Source organism: Perognathus longimembris, chromosome 1, assembly GCF_023159225.1.
Source record: "Perognathus longimembris pacificus isolate PPM17 chromosome 1, ASM2315922v1, whole genome shotgun sequence".
Taxonomy (NCBI): domain Eukaryota; kingdom Metazoa; phylum Chordata; class Mammalia; order Rodentia; family Heteromyidae; genus Perognathus; species Perognathus longimembris.
This window is the reverse complement of record NC_063161.1, coordinates 18,442,901-18,460,955: the sequence shown is the minus strand read 5'-3', so window position 1 is coordinate 18,460,955 and position 18,055 is coordinate 18,442,901. Positions and strand designations below refer to the sequence as shown.

General features: G+C 37.0%; 1 protein-coding gene across 1 annotated transcript in view; it reads left to right on the top strand.

Moving 5' to 3' along the window:
• The window catches only part of Cfap54 (cilia and flagella associated protein 54), a 258,505-nt gene that overhangs the window by 179,234 nt on the left and 61,216 nt on the right, over positions 1 to 18,055 (top strand). Inside the window, 8 exon segments of the mRNA XM_048340566.1 lie at positions 851 to 1,008; positions 1,177 to 1,356; positions 1,448 to 1,574; positions 6,933 to 7,088; positions 7,636 to 7,741; positions 8,772 to 8,865; positions 11,753 to 11,848; positions 12,658 to 12,799. Coding sequence (XP_048196523.1) covers positions 851 to 1,008; positions 1,177 to 1,356; positions 1,448 to 1,574; positions 6,933 to 7,088; positions 7,636 to 7,741; positions 8,772 to 8,865; positions 11,753 to 11,848; positions 12,658 to 12,799 — 1,059 coding nt within the window.

The following is an 18,055-nucleotide window of genomic DNA, read 5'->3' as shown; positions in this document are numbered from 1 at the left end:
GTGAAAGTGACATGTATAGCACTGATAATCGCCAAGCGATTGTAACTGTGCCCAGATCTCTTATCCTTTAGGAAGGTAGCCAACCATGTAGGGCAAGAGCATAGATCTGGGGCCTGCAGTGTGAATTCAAATGCTGCATTGGCCACTTCCTTGTCAAATTTTTCTTTCTCAGCCAAGTCTCTTTATCCTACTGTGCCTCTGATTCCTGTTTAGAAAATGGAGGGGCTGGGGATATAGCCTAGTGGCAAGAGTGCCTGCCTCGGATACACGAGGCCCTAGGTTCGATTCCCCAGCACCACATATACAGAAAACGGCCAGAAGCGGCGCTGTGGCTCAAGAGGCAGAGTGCTAGCCTTGAGCGGGAAGAAGCCAGGGACAGTGCTCAGGCCCTGAGTCCAAGGCCCGGGACTGGCCAAAAAAAAAAAAAATAAAAAAAAAAATAAAATGGAGGTAACTGTTCCTACTTCTAGGATTATTATCAGAATTAAATGAGTTACATTTATACTTTTAGATAACACCCTGGCACATACAAATAGTAGTTCTTGCAGTAATTAATAATTTCCTGTTTGTATATGCATGTATTTACTCATCTCCCTCCAGCTCCTAAATTAAATTATTTCCTGTAATATTACTACTTAATACAGCTTTGGAATATCCTAAAATATGTCCCCTCAAATTAAACACACTTCTTTTCCATGTGTCATGTCAAGTCTATTTGTTTTTTTATTCTAATATCATTTTTATTTTGGACCTTAGACAATCTACCTGTAATAAACACTGGGGAGATACCATATACACAGGCTTTCTTATTTATAAATGTGTCTTAAGTAATCATGCTTGTTTTCTTTAGAAAATGACATGACAGATTGTATGAGCCTCATCAATGAAGTATGTATGGAAGCAAAAAATGCAGGCAACAAAGAGCTAGAGGCTGAATTCTTAATGCAAGCTGTGATCCTGGGCTTGCAAGAAAAGCATTTAAAAGCAGACATTATAGGACATCTTCAGGTAGGAAGGAAACCTTGTTCAATTTATACTTGGAAAATATTCCAGTTAGAACTACATGAGAGAATTTTAAATCCCATTTGGTACTGAATGCATAACAGCAAACATGCCAGCTCTTGTTTCTATGAATTGGAAAAGGCACTATCAAACTGAATCATTTCATTTTAATAGGATATAATCCACTTGCTTGAAGGAAATGAGTTTATTTCTCCTCGGTCTTGGTTAACTCTGGCAAGAAGCCTACTTCTACTGGATGACTTAACAAAAGCTAGGAAATTCAAGGAGTGTGCTTCATTAAAATCAGACAAATTATTTCTTTTGACGCAGGCTCACCACATTATTATTGAACAGGTGAGAAGCAAGAATTAGAAATTTGCTTTTCTGTATTTTTTCTTATTTCAGGCCATGAAAACTGATTGCTTATTATAACTTTCTTTTATAGATGCTAACTTTTGGAGAAACAATTGAATATCCTTTATCAAACACTGAATATGCAAATCCATTAGAACCTTTGAAAAATATATATCTTCCTCATATCATGTTATTGGCCAAAATAAAAATGAGAATTGGTAAGAATATTTAAGCATGTGTTGTGCAAAAACAATCACTATAAAATTTTAAGTTATTTTCAGGCACACTATCCTATGAGTGCATTTCAAAGAGGTACTATTTATATATACTTGGGGTCCATTTATTAACAAATGGTTTGCAATCAATTGCCATGTAACAGTCTCTGTGATATTTTAATGATCTATATAGTTGGAGAAAATAAGTCAATTATCAACATTATAATATATATAGCAACTTGCTTTGTATTAGTCATTTACTTGAAGTTATTTTCACATAGTCTATCTTAAAATTGCTATATATTTTTCAACCTTAAGGGAAATAGAACAAACACAAAACACAAATAAGTTTCTTACATAATGTACTGTTTTGCATACTAATTATTTCTGGTTTCTTTATACTCATAAAAAATTGGAGTGGGAGCTGGTGGCTCATGCCTGATCCCAGCTACTCAAGAGTCTGAAATCTGAGGATCATAGTTCAAAGCCAGCCTGGCTAGGAAAACCTATGAAACTTTACCTCCAATTAACCACCAGAAAACTGGATAATGGCACTGAGACTGGAAGTGGTAGAGTGCTAGCCTGGAGTGAAAATAGAGCTCAGGGATAGCATCAAGACCTTGAAGCTCAAGTGCCATTACTAACACACACACTAAACAAAATTGGAAGAAATATATATATATGTATATGTGTATATATATACACACACACATATATATATATATATATATATTTCTCTTTTCTTTTATGGTACTGGGGATCAAACCCAGGTTGTTGCACTTGCTAGGCAAGCACTTTGCCACTGAGCTACATCCCAGATCTATGCCTTATATTTTTAGATTATTGATCATACCTAAATTCCTTTCTATTAGCACATATTAATTGTAAAAACAATGTTTTTCATTGTGGCATGTCTATCTATATTACATATATATATATGCACATATGTGTGTATATATATAAAATGTTTTTATTGTATTTACTCCATTTAATCTTTCTTGTTCCTCTTCCTCTTTTCACATAACCCTTTCCTCTTTACATATACTCCTCTTGATATTTTCAAGTGTTCTTTTTGTTGTTGTTGTTCTCTTGCCTTACTGTTCTGGCTAGGAATTCAAGCACTATAACTGAGTAAGTATGGAGAGAGTGAACGCTCTTGTCTTGTTCCTGATATTAGAGGAAATGATTTCACTTTCCTTCTGCTTAGTACAATGGTGGCTACTGATTTCTCATTAGTTTCATTAAAGATTTGTTTGTTTCATTTGTCTATTCAAAAGGCCAATCATTTGCTCTATTGATTCTTTGTAAAAAGTTTAAAAAGTTCTAAAAACTCTTAAAATATTTAACTTGTTCCAGGACCAGTGTCTCAGACCTATAGTCCATGCTGCTCAGGAGGCTGGGACCTGAGGACCATGATTTGAGGCCATCTTGGGCAGGAAAGTTCATCAGGCTCTTCTTATCTCTAGTTGAACATCAAAAAGCTGGAAGTGGAGCTCAATTGGTAGAGCACAGCTTTTAGCACAAAAGCTCAGGGATAATACCAGGCCCTGAGTTCAAACTAGGTACTGCATGCGTGTATACACACACACACACACACACACACACACACATACACACACACACAACTTGTATGAACAAAAAAAATAATAAATGTGTTAATGTATTGAATTTTTTTCTAGCTCTAATAATTAAAAAGCATTTTTTTCAGTACTAATGATTGAACCCAATACCTTTACATGCTCTTTTCTTAGGCATGCCTCAGGCCTTTTGCTTGTACATTGTTTCTGAGGTAGAGCTTTATTATTATTTTTAATATTAACTGTCCTGGCTGGCCTTGAACTCATGTTCCTCCTGTCCCTCTCTCCAAAGTAGCTTAGATTATAGACCTGAATTACCATACCTGACTTTGTTTACAGGATTTTGTTTGTAAAACCTTTACCTTACAAATGTGGGAAGTTTAAAAATCTTTATTTTTTATTAAACAAGATGCCTTGAAGGCACATCAGTTATGTTTATTCATAGTACATAGTACTATGTACATAGTACAATAACTCCTTAGCTAATGGGTTGGTTGCTACTTTAAATCTCAGATATCTGCTGTAGTTTCCAAGTGATATAAAAACTACATATATATTGTTGTTTGTTGAGATTTTCCCTTGGGAAATCTCTCATCCTCACAGGTCACAGCTCAATCCTCATAGTGCCTCACCCCTGCTAGAGAAGCAGTTTTCCCTCTTTGCAAAGCCCAGCTTCTTGGTATTGCTCTACTTTCAGTTTTTCTCACTTTCCTGGAGATCTTGCCTCAGTACTCTCAACCATCTCAAATCTTCCACCTTCTTTATCCGGTATGTTCTGTTCGCTCCATCTTTTATGGTATATATGTATTTAGACCTTTTCTAGTAAAATCTCAAGCAGACACACAGGCAGGCAAAATTAACCATCCTTCTCCTAAATCATTTTAGCCCAAACACTCTCTGCCAGCAAAGGCTCCTTAAAGGTGGATTCTTCCCTTCCCTCTTCTTTCCTCATCATCTGTGGCTCCTCATCACACTGTAATCTGGATTTGGACCAGAGAAATGCCAACTCGTGCTGAGGTCACTGAGGAGCTAATTTCATTCCAGTATATGCATATCTAATTTTGTCTATATGGGTCCTGCACAGCATTTGACATTGTCCATATGTGTCTTAATAACTTCTAGAAGCTTTATTCTCTTAGTCTTTAAATTTCTAGGCACTATTCTCCTGGTTTTCTTACTCCCTCCCTGATCTCTTAATTTCTTTAGTATATTTCATTTCTGTAGTTCTCCCTTCTTTGGAGACTGAAGTCCATGGTCCAAGATTTAGGGACTGGTGAAGGTATGTCTGCTTCATACATGGTGCCTTCTATTGATACTTACTGGTGGAAGGAGCAAACAAGCTCTCTCAAACTTCATTAAATTTTTTTAAAAAATTAAAAAAAAACTAATCCCATTCATGAGGGCTTTTCTTTCTTAGCTGAATCATCTGCCTGAGTTTATACAACTCTTCTTGACATCACTGTGGGAGTTATGTTTCACTACATGAATGGGAGCACACAATTAAGGTCATATAAGGAATAATAATGATGCCTACACCAGAGAATATGAAATGAGAACAGTGCCTCCCCATAGTGAGCCCTATTAAAGATGCCTATTTATATCTGCATGTTAAGGTTGTATCAGTGTTCTAAGTCTGCTATCTTTTACCTTCAAATTTCCATTTATTTATATCACCTACCCTGTGAATGACTTTTGGCATAAGCATCTTCTCAAAGTCACCTAATAATTTTGCATTTCTATATAGGCTTTTTTCTTTTTCTTCCTTTGTCATTCTAACTTCCATCAGTTTTATTTCGCCAATGTGAAATAACTTGTCCGGAAGTTATATTTATTCTTCCTCTTACTTGCTGCAGATCTTCTTTACTTGACTGTGTTACTTTGCTTACTATGGTTAAGGTCCAGTTATTGGATTAACTTCAGCAGTGACAATGCTAGTCAGTCACAGTTGTGCCTCCGTGACTGACTGGCTCTGTACCAACATTCAAGGCCAACATTCCTCTTCAGGTACCAGGAAGAACAATAAATGCCAGCATCCTTTAGCTCAGGACATATGCTATTGTCAATCCTCTCTAGGAGGCAGACAGAACTGCCCCTGTCTGGAGCTCATAGATATCCTTTCAAGCTCTCTCCAGGAGGTTTTCTTTGATCTTTGACCCAAGTATATATACTGTTTCTCAGGAGAGTGGGGGTGGGATTGGATCGTGGAAGGGAAGGCAGAAAGGGTGCACTCAAGCTACTACCTCTTCCAGAATCTTTCTGCTCCTCACTTTCATTATTAATATTGACCATTGTTGTGTAATCGTCCCTTACCTCGTGAAAGCTATTTGTCTGCAGTTTTTTAGTCCATAATTTGTTCTTTCATCAGGATTTTTTATTTCTACATGAGCTTAAAGCACAGATTGTGTAACATCAAATGTATTCCCTCCTTTTCTGATTTGCTAATCTTGAAGATGTGTCACCACTCAGTGACAATACTGTTGCTGCTTTTTAGACTCGTTTGAAGCTGAACAGCTTGCTTTCTGGGATATTATATTAAATACAGACTTTAAAAACAAACTCAACGCAGCCTTCCTGTCAAAACAAAGTCAGTTTCACAACTTCTTCATAGAACTGATGTTTACTGGAAAAAGGAGCGCTTCAATATTATGAAGCACATGTCATCTGTGACTTGCTTTCTTGACAGTTTTTTTGTGTGGTATAGAATCACAAAAATAGAACAACTTAAAATTTTTTCTTTGTGAAAACCTCTGGTAGAAAATAGCATTTTAAGTTTATTTTTATAAAGTAAAAATAAGCATCATCATTATTTAAGATTATTTCCCCATTAATTACCTTAACTTGAACTTCTTTATTAGGTTTAAAGGTAGATTATGGATAAAACTTTTTAAAAAGCATAGCAAGCAATCACTATAGCACTTAATAGAAAGAAAATTACTGCCTATTAATATATGCAAATTTTATTGCAAGCAACATAAAACCTCCATCTGTTTCTGTAGTAATAACCTCATCTTAAGAACATAGAGGTTGTTTTGTAGATCATCATGAAAGTTTAGAACTGGAGACTTTGGAGAGTGTCTTTTCTTCTTAAACATTTCCTATTTTATTAGCATATGTTAATTATACAAAATAATGGGCCTCATTATAACATCTTTTACATGCATATAATGTACCTTTATCATATGCAGTCACATTGCCTTCCCTTGTCCCCATCTCTAGCCTTTATTTTATTTATTTTGATTTTTTTTTTTTTTTTTTTTTGGCCAGTCCTGGGCCTTGGACTCAGGGCCCGAGCACAGTCCCTGGCTTCTTCCCGCTCAAGGCTAGCACTCTGCCACTTGAGCCACAGCGCCGCTTCTGGCCGTTTTCTGTATATGTGGTGCTGGGGAATCGAACCTAGGGCCTCGTGTATCCGAGGCAGGCACTCTTGCCACTAGGCTATATCCCCAGCCCCTTATTTTGATTTTTTAAACCAGTATTTGGACTTATTTTGCACTTCCTAGGCAAGTGCTCTACCACTTAGCCACACTGCCATCCTTTTGTTTTAGTTATGTCTCTGTAGCTAGGGTTTCAGGCAGATGGTAACATTCCTCCTGGTCCCTGTCCTTATTTCAAAACTAAGAAAACATGCCAGTTAAAATATTTTTAGGTACTAAAAAGCAGTGAGGACCACTAAGTAAGTTCTTGGTAGTTAACATGAGCATGGGCAACATTTGGGAACTTGAAGGTTTATGATGAGCATGCCTTATTTTCTTCATTTGCCCCTACCCCACTGTTTTTCTTTTAGGACATACACTGGCCAAGCAAGTATATTATACCAATAGAAAGAAGGACTTCTCAAAGTGGTTGCCTGCTCTTCGTCTGTTTGAGATGGCACTGAAGCTCTGTAAAGTATCTGCCATAGAAGAATGCGAGGTGGAAGCTGAAATCCTTTTCCAGAAAGGTAACATGTTTTGGGGGGCAGAACTATGAAACCACTTGTAAGATTTTTCCTGTTAACTATCAGCTTCTTGACTATAAACAAAATACAAATTTTACAAAGGGCTTGGTTATAACAAGACACATTGATACCACTGTTAAACTACATTGTAGATTAAAGAACTCTGCTTCTTTTTAAATTTCTATATAGAAAGAGAAAAGGCACTGATAGTTTCTTTTATAATTACAATTGACACTTGAATAAAGTTTCATATTTGACTAAAAGAAATGTCTGCATTAGACACCTGACTATAAATAATGGTACTGAAATAATGCTTGGAAGTTATTTTTCTGCCTTACGTTATTACTCATGTCAGAAAATTTTTATCATGGTACGATTATCATTGAAATTAAATAACTACCATAACCATAGGTAGTTATTTGTAATGCCTATTAATGTAATACATTTATATAACTTTATTATGGCCATTTTGACTATGAGATATTTGTTCTTAAGTTCTAAGTGGTAAGAAAAGGGGAAATCATCTTTGTATGCATTTTTCTTCTTTCAGGCAAAGTAGAGCGTCAAATACTGATGGAAGACAAATCTCCAAATATACAACTAGACAGTTTTTTTGAAGCTATACAACTAAGCTTGAAAAATGACCAAAACTCAGGGTAAAAAAAATATGTCTTATCAGTGTTGTAGTAGTTTTGTTATCTGATCTGTGTTCTGGTCAGACATGTAATATTCAAAGTGGGAGTGGATGAGTGGCCTCATCAGGGCAGGGCTCGTGCACTGGGATCCATCTGTCTATCAGCTTTGCTGATTTGCTTTTCAAGCTTCTTGCTCTTGGTTTTGACCTAAGGCCTTTACAATAATGGGGGATGACACCTGCTATCATAGTGACATACTGAATCATTTCTGGCCTGTACGAAGGTTTTCTGTCAATCTAGGGGTTTTGATGACCTCCTCGCCTAGATTAATGATTTAGAACCCAAAGTTCCACTCTTGGGAATGGAATTCTATGTGGAAGGCATTTGTGTGCATAGTGCCCTGGTAGCCAGTACAAGGAATGGGAGCCTAATTCTAAATAAAAATCACCTCAGTATTGAGTACCAGCCACTTTTATTGGAATAGCAGTGATCCAAATGGCCCCAGTTGACAGTTTTGAAACATAGGTCTGATCTATACTATATCACTGATCACTACATACTCTGTCTCTGTTTTAATTAATGGGGGAAGGGATGGAGGGAAAGGATGAAGGTAGAAAAGGGCAGAGAGAGAAAGGGAGAGAGAGAGAGAGGGAGGGAGAGAGAGGGGGAGGGAGAGAGAGAGAGAGGGAGGGAGAGAGAGGGGGAGGGAGAGAGAGAGAGAACCTGCCTAATTCTCAATAAGGTTGCTTTAGTCTTAAACTTGTTGCAATATTCCAGAAAAGTCTTCATGCCGGGCTTTAAAGCAGTCTAACATAGTGTTGCCAGCACAAGACAAAGTAGAATACTCAGCCATCTTCAACATCTTCTAATTTTAGGGAGGGAAATTCTCTTGTTTGTAACCAACAGCCCCATGAAAAGAGGATGTAAGTTGGGAATCAGTGTTAGTTTTGCTTATGCTTACCCTTTATTAGTGCAGACATTGTTGACAAAAGAAGCAGAGCACATAAGAATGCTGAATCTGTTCAGTAAGTACAACCCTATGTCATTGTAGGTTGATAAGAGATTCCTACCTAGAAATGGCCCTGTACTATTTTAATCTGAAGAAGCCAATGAAAAAAAATTCAGCAACATCATTATCATTTAAGGTAATAGCTGAATTTATTAGAAATTATAACTTAATTGCTTTTGATCTTGTTTTAATACTATTATGCTGTTGAGCTAATGAAGTATTTTCCTATGTAACTGAGAAATTACTTTATTATTCTATAGTTACACTTGTATTTAGATTCCTCTTTATAGACATCTTATGTAGTTCTGGTAATGATTTTATTTGGGTATTCTTTAGAATAGGATATGTGAAATACTCAAAGGCAATTGATTAATGATCAAGAAATTTAAGGAATTTGATATACTGATTAAATTGATGGACTAGTACAATTTTTCAATACGGACTTAATTCTTGAAAGAATCTTTCATTCATCCATCGCATATATATTGTGCTCCTACTATGATCTGGCTGAGGAACATCAGAGACGAGAACAATTCATGTTTTCCTCCCGCTTGCCTTTCAACAGAGGAAAAATGACAGCCAAGAAAGAAAGGGAGCAAGAAAGAAGGGACGGGGACTTTGGTAGTGAGATTTAGACTAGGAAATAACTTGGTTAATGGCATTGTAACTTAATGTACAGGTGATATGGTGGTGTTCTGGGCTGGTTTGATGGACATATGAGGAAGACAGGCAAAGGGTTATTATACGCAAGGCCAATATCTTGATATCTACTGATGTTGAGATATTTGTATGTATGTACTAGCCATATGTATTACTTCATTGAGGAAGTATCATTTCAGATACTTTATCTTTTAGAAATGGCTTTTTTATTTTTATGTATTTATTTTTGCCAGTCCTGGGGCTTGAACTCAGGGCCTGAGCACTGTCCCTGGCTTCCTTTTGCTCAAGGCTAACACTCTACCACTTGAACCACAATGCCACTTCCCGGTTTTTCTCTCTGTGTTGTGCTGAGGAATGGAACCCAGGGCTTCATGCACGCTAGGCAAACAGTCTACTGCTAAGCCACATTCCGGCCCCCATTTTCACCTTTTAAAAAAATTAAAATTTATCTTTTCTGTTTGCATAGATTATGCAATGTTGACACCTCCACACTGTCTAAAATAAATTCTCACTGTGTTCTTTCTCCAGTCCAGATTTTTCCATTCTCAGCTCAAGCCCAACTTCCTCAATAAAGTTTTTCTCTTAATTGAAAAGAACTTCCTTTATAATTTTGAATATCTGGGCAACTAACTGTCCTTATATTCCAATTATTTAAAGTTATTCTGAGTTCTGTATTTCATGGCTGTTAATCTTGTTTCCAGAATTACCATACATAAATTACTGAAACTTATATAGCCAGCAAGCTGTCAATTATACTACTCCAGGACCTAAGTAGTCCTCCCACAGTTAACGTTTCCTATCTTGTAACAGGGATGTATTGCCTAGATTTCTCCAGGAAGTTCTGTTCAGGCAGATTTTTCCTCCTGGCCTCACACTTGATTAGGCAAACCACATGAGTGCATTGTATCTGCTGCCTTCATATCCTATCCATGGCTTTTTCTCCTCTCTGGGAGTCTTCCAGACAAAAATAAAACTAGTGATTTGCCTTTTTGATAAACTTTGTTTTATTCTGCAATTTTCTTGAAGATTAGAGAACTGGTCAAAACATGAGCATCAAAATATTAGAACCAGTGGGTCTCATTTAATAATTATCTCTAGTCAGACTGTTTGAATCTTTAGAAATGACTTCTAGGTTGGGCATTGATGGCTCAGGCCTACAATCCTAGCTATTCAGGAGGCTTGAGATGTAAGGATCTCAGTTCAAAGCTAGCATGAGCAGACAAATACCTGAGATTTTTATAGCTGATTAACCAGCAAAAAGCTGAACGTTCAGGTATGGTTCAAGTGGCAGAGCACCAGGATGAGCAGAAAGAGCCAAGAAAGAGTGAGAGGCCCCGAATTCAAGCTCCAGTACTATCATACACAGACACACAGACACACACAGATAAAATGATGATTAATGTTTATTTTAGTTATCTTTTAAAATGTAAAATGGATACTGTGTTGATAGTTGGGATTTCTGTAACATTGAATTTCTTCTTTAGAAACTCTGTGTGTGTGTGTGTGTGTTGTGTGTGTGTATGTGTGTCTGAATAGATATACAGATTACACCCATAGTAAAGTAATGTATACATTGTTTCTTTTTTGTTACTCTATGGAAATTTTGATTGTATTACCACTTTAACATTTTCCTAGTGTGAAAGCAATAATATCAAATACCTATTAAAATTCTTTGAGTAATTCAGGAAGCTGAGGCAGGAAACCTGCTTGGACTACATACAGTGAGACTCTATCTCAAAACAACAAGAAACCCTATTTCTGCCATCTTCACCCATCATATAGCCAATATATGGAATCTTTTTAAAAATGGCATTTGACTCTGCTTAAAATGACATTTTTATTGGTTTATTACAAACTCATACAATTTTATTATAGGATATTAGTAAAAATATTTAAAAATTAATTATTCAACACTTATGATAACCACTATGAAAAATTTTGTCTGCTTGGGAGTATTGGGGATATATATATGCATATTTTTATTTTAATTTTTATTGTAAAGGTGATATACAGAGGAGTTATAGTTAGGTACATAAGGTAGTAAATACATTTCTTGTCAAACTTGTTACCTCCTCCCTTATTTTTTTTCCTCCTCCCCAATCCCACCCACCAAGTTGTACAGTGGATTTACAACATATTGTTTGTAAGTATTGTTGCTGTTTGTGTATATATTTTTAAAGTGTGATTGTATTTTACATGTAGTCTCCTAGGCTACACTTTTATTCCTTAATGTACTTTAAGTATCTGTTCATATTGAAGTTAATGACTATAGAGTATTCCACTAAAATGTTATCTTTAGTTGGTGAGATTTATCAAGGAACTTTTTTTACTCCTTTCTCCTAAAAATTTTTGAAATATTTTAGAATCTTTCCAGAAGGCATAGTTCTAATAAAGAACCATCCAATAAATTTGAAATGTGTACATCCCTGGCCTGGATTGCAATCAGAGCTGCTGCACAGGTTGGTCTGAGTTTTTAATGTTTCTTACTACTGTTGGGTCTGTAGTTTCTATCTCTCAGCACTTAAGGCAGCTCAATGTACCTAAATAAGAGAAAGGTGATTTGTGCCAATTATTTCTTTTTGGAAATATTAGAATTATAGTCTTTTAAATCTCCATTAACCAGACCTGACTCTATTTATTTAATGAAACAATTGCTAGATACACATGTATATACTTAATATTTGGTCAAATATCAGTCACAGCCAGGTGAGATAGCTCACGTGACAGATCCATTAATTAAATTGTCAAAAACCAAATGACTTGTTTGACTGTTGGTTTGATATATTCTTCATGCCACAACCACATAATACTCTTTCAGGCTTTCATGATTTTTTCCTTCTAATATATCCTGAACATTATTTTATAAATATACTTATTCCATTACATACATGTCTCAGTTTATTTTGTACTGCTGAACAGAACAGCACAGTGTGGTTAATTTATAATGAACTGAAATGTATGGACTCACAGTTCTAGAGCCTGGGAAGTCCAAGGTTGGGGAGCAGCATCTTATAAGGACTTTTACAGTGGAAAAACAAGCCAGGGAAGAAAAACAGGGCTGGCATTCCCTCTACGATGCTTCTTGCCTTAGTCCATCATGAAAGCAAAGCTCTTGTGACCTGATGGCCTCTTCAGCAATTTGCCTTCTGGCCCTGACACACTGTGGTTTAAATTTCCAACACATGAATTTTGGGGGCACAGGCAAACTCAGCATTTACCTAAAAGATGCTATATGAATCAGAAATTCTAATTGATACATTCATTCTAGGTCAGTGAATCAGTGCTGGAAATTAACTTACTAATTGGAAAGAAGAATTCTAGATCAGATGAAGTTAATCAAGTGGTATTACCAAACATCCCAGAATTTGCTACTGTGGATCTTTTGTCTTCATATACAGATTATTTTCTTGGTATGTTTAACTGTGTACCTATTTTACAGACGCTTGATACGTAATACATAATCATGTTGTGAAGACTTAACTGTTGTGAATTGTTAGCTCTTTGCTTAAAGGGGATAATAGTTTGGGACCCTCTAGGGGACAATAGAAGTTCTAGGGCCAGCTGCTAAGTTTTAGAGGGCCCTTAGTGTACTGCACACGTGCACATGTCATTCAGTGGCTGTTGAGTTTTGGATGCAGGGCTCTGTGGAGAATGATGTGCCTCTGTGTGCATTTATCTTACAGTTCACACAGGTCAAGAAACTTTGGGGGGTGGTTGCTTGGAGGACTTTCTCTGATCCTCTGCTCTAAAATGTGTACTCAGTCTTATACCAAGGACTCTGAAGGAGTCATGTACCTCCTTGTTCTTTTCATGATCTTACCTTTGCATGGATGCTTGAGTGTGTTGAAACTCTTGTTTTCATTGAAGGATCATCAACTTCCCGAGGGCAGGGGCTTCAATTTCGATCTACCACAATCATATAGCAGGCATTCAGCATTAATTATTGTTGAGTTAATTAGTGAAGGAAAGGTTAGCACCATAGAAATTTGATTGCATTACAACATATTGTTGCTTATCTGTTAAGTTTTAGTAAAGTATAATATATGAGTCAGAGTCAGACTAGCAGTAACACAAGTTTTTAACATTGATTCATGCTTGTATTCTCATTAAGACAAAAAATTATTAGCACTCTTGAGTGTTCAGTACTTGAATATGTGCTAAGAAGCCAAGTGCTAGGGTCTGACTCTCATACTGACATATCAATGATGTTGGTGTCTGAGTTTGGTGGTTATGAGATGAATGTTGAGCCAAAGGAGATGAGAAAATTTCCCCTTAGCCTTGTGGGTGACTGTGGTCTTCCAAGCCCTGGAATCCTGTCTAAAGATAGCCAAAGGGTGATCGTCATGAAAACGTCACTGAAATGTCTGAAATCCCACCTTTCTAAACTCTTTCCTGAACAACTGGTGAGCTGGACTATTTTTCAAGCTAAAGATGGTTTACTTGTGGTTCAGTCATTCAATAGACATTTTTTCTCCCTGGTACTGGACTTAATCTCAAGTCTCTGTAATTACCATCTCAGTGTTCTACCATTTGAGCCATAGCTCCAGCTAGACAGACTTTTAAAATTAAGTCTTTTGTTTTCTGATTCCTGTTTCCTTCATGCTTGGTAGGATTGTGTTTTATCAGGTTTCTGGTCCATAGCTAGAACCTTGAACTAGGTACTTGCTCTTCCCTGGAGTCCCCATAGATGGGATGATGAGGGCAGTCTGACAGCTCATCTGCCAGCAATGCTAGCTATCTCTTCTGCTTGATACTGCCTGGCAACTCTCTTCTCTGTGGTTCAAATGCATCTCTTACAATTACACATCATAATTTTGTTATTGAAGGAGTACAGTATGCAATCATCAAGGGATCTCAGTTCTATTCTTTGTTCTGTCAAATTATATAATTTCTAAAGACTGTGAAATTTAGTTAAAACCCTACAAATTTCAGGACTATGACTCAAACTTCTATTCTTCAAGATTAATAATAGCTCCTTTTTAGTCCTGGAAAGTATGTCTAGCCCAACCATTTAGCCTAATGATTGCCTTGTGCTTTACCAGTTTTTACAGCAGGAATAACAAATTTCATCTAAGATGGACCTTACACAATTCAAGGGCCTACTACAGCCATGGTTTATCCTTCATCTCATCTCCTGAGCTCAACTTCAAGCTATAAGTTGTGGTGAGGCCTAGGCTGAGGAAGCTCTTTCTTCCTGAACTATGCTCTTGTCACAGAGGCTATCACAGTAAAAGGGCCACAGAACAAACCACACAGGCATATTGAAGGCCTTCTTCCCATCCCATTTCTTTGGTCAATATGAATGAAACTGGGAAACCCATTCTGCTTGTAGATGTTGGAAGGGAAGTGTAACATGTTTTCTGATTGACAATCCAAACTACCATGCATGACAAGTTCAATTGATGGTGAATAGCTACCTGAGAATTCTGAACCTGTAAAAGGGCAGACAGGAGAAAATTTGTGCCATAATCAGTTAATGATGTCAGTCATGGACACACAGCGGAGAATTGTATCACCTACATCTAGTGATATTAGTTGATCTAATTAAGGTGTCTTCAACTTGTCTAAAACTAAAAATATGTCCTTTATTTTCTTTTTATTATATCAGTGGCTTCCTAGCATATGCTAGCCTTAGCACTTTCTTACTATTTTAACTATGAAATTACTAAATTTTAAAGCCCAGCCTATTTTGAATTTTGCCTTGCCTAAGAATGACAATTTTCCCCACTAGTCTTTTCCTGGCAAGTGGATAATTAATGCATGCCGATGATTCCCCTTACTGTATTTGGGTTGGAAGAAGGTTTTGAATTCCCACCTGATTGCCACCAGAACACAGATGGCAATGAACTTCATATTATAATGAATTGCTGAAGGGAAAAATCTCTTAACAACAACAAATAAAACTTGTTTGATTTTCTTTGCATTAGCATAAATTAGCATTCAGGAGAAAGCTTCCTCACTAATCTAGCTAAACAATATTAGCATTGATTTGTACATGTGGTGGTAAACAATATTCATTGTTCTCATGTGTAAAGGTCTGCATGCCCCCTTCCTTCCTTCCTTCCTTCCTTCCTTCCTTCCTTCCTTCCTTCCTTCCTTCCTTCCTTCCTTCCTTCCTTCCTTCCTTCTTCCCTGTTGAACCCGGGGCCTTGTGTATGATAAGCATGTACAACTGAGCTACATCTCTAGCCCTTTGCCAGATGCTTCTCTTCATAGAGAAATCATGAGAGAACACATCAAGAAAGCAGATCTTGCCTTCCATGAGCTTCTGGTCATGGAAAATTTGCATATGTAGTGAATTACACAAGCTCATCTTGTAAGAAGACCATGTTAACAAAGACAGAATTGAAGCTAAATATATGCCTTCTGAAAGGAGCTGTGCTCATGAAAGATGGCATCAGAGTTGGTGAGAAACATCCCTCCTCCCACCCCACCCCCTTGGAGAAAGTGTGTTATAGGGGAAATATAAACTGACTCAAAGACACAGGGTACCAGATAGAAGGAGGAAGTAGATGTTCTCAAAGAGAAATTCACTACCAGAAGCATGATGACAAAACAGTCATGTGTGGAGGATGAACTACAGATTATTTTCCCAGAACATGAAAGCAACTGTTTGACATCCATAGAATAAGAGAATCCAGTGATGTACCTATCTAGTGTATGAGAAATCTGTACATTGTCTTGTAAGAACAGGCATGATGGTACTGGTAATGTGGGACAATATTTAGATACATTATAAAATTATTTATTAGATGCCTACTGTGCAGTTTAAATATGTTTAAATATGCATAATCCTTTTGTCTTAAATTTCTTGTGGCTTTAAAACATTGAACTGAGATAGCAATCATTTAACCTTCAGGAAACATTGAATTAAAAAGGACGAGGTAACAGACAGTACAAGAAATGTATCCAATGCTTAATGTATGAAACTGTAACCTCTCTGTAATTCAGTTTGATAATAAAAAAATATATAAAAAAGTAACATTTAAGATTAGTGGCCCCATATGCAGCCTCTAAATATACATAATACACAGTATGATATAAAAACAGATCATAATAAAAGCTAATGTTGCTGAATACAAATGTCTATGGAGAACTGAGAATCATTAGTGACCTTTAGTATATGTTTAATTCTTGGAACAGAGCAAACTTTTCAGCCTGAAAACTATGACATGGCCCACTTTGCCCCTTCAGAGACATGGGCCCAATACCAACTAAAAGCAATGCTGCCATTTCTCAACTATCTTCCATTCCTCAGTTGCTCTAAGACACAATTCCCCATGATAGTGGACACTAGTGTGAATATTCTCAGATGCCAAATAATTATGCTACTTATAAGTGAAAGGGAAGACCTGTGCTAGCAGTGGTGGTGGTGGTGGTGGAGATGGTGGTAGTGGAGTGTGTATCTTAGTCTGTGTGTGCTATATCAGTTCAGAGTATTAAAGATGAGGTGGTGGAGATATGATGAGAACCATCCTCAGTGCAGTAGCCCAATGCCTACAGTAGTCCCAAAATTCTTCTCAGCACAATCTACCTGATCACTGAGGTCTAAGAATGGACAGTACCATGGTCAAGGACAGAACACCATGAGCTATCAGGCTAAATAAGAGACTTTATTCATTCTAGACAGTTAGCAGTGGATGATAAGAAACAACAGATGCTATGTGAACACATTCATATGAGCACAGTGGATCCCATATCCAGTGGAATGCTATCCTGAACAGTGAGAAGATGAACCTTTCAAGGAATAAAGGAGACTTAATAGGATTGTTTGGTGCCTTTAGGCAGATGCAAGACACAAAAGATTGACAACAGAACTGTCAGATTGCAGGATGTACTAGGTAATGCACAGAGCACTTTTGCTCTGTGCTAGAGGCTTTCTCACTTGGTTTCACCCATGCTCTGGGAAGTCCTGTGAGAGTGTCTTTATGCACATTTATAAATGAGCCAAGGTGCTCAGAGAGGTTTGGTAACTTGAGTAATATTCTATTGCTAATTCAGACTCTCAACTATCCAATTCTAAAGGCTATGCTGTTTATCACTAAGTTGTATGTGCTAAGAATATATTACCAGGAACTCAAAATGCAGAATTAATGCTTCTAGTTAACCTGCTGGACAGAGCTGAGATGAAAGGTGCCCTTGCCCTTTCTGATGCAAAATTTTGCAATGCTAAATAGAATAACAATTTGTTCTATTTGTAGCTGATTTTGAACCAGGGATGAAAAACTTCAAGTAACCAAAGCAAAATGGTGAATTTGTCAACACACACACACACACACACACACACACACACACGTGCTTCAGGAAAATTAGAATTAGTCCTTAATAGGTGTTTTGGGGGAGACTGAGGAAAACAAGTCCTTCAGGTAGGGAAAGCCAAAACATAGCTAACTGCTGCTTAAAACTAGGATTTGTAACAGCCTCATCCAGTATTTAGAGCCTCCAGGGGAGAATCTGTTCCCCTGCTTTTTACAGCTTTTAAAGTACACTGGAGTTCATTGGCTGTTGCGTCTTGCCTTCATACTCCAAGTCATCAGTGTGGTTCCTTCTCATCTTCAACTGTGCCATCTCACTCTTCTGCCTGTGACTTCCACATATAAGGACACTATGATGACATTGAGTCCACTGGATAACTCAGGATAATCTCTTCATCTCAAAATAGTTGC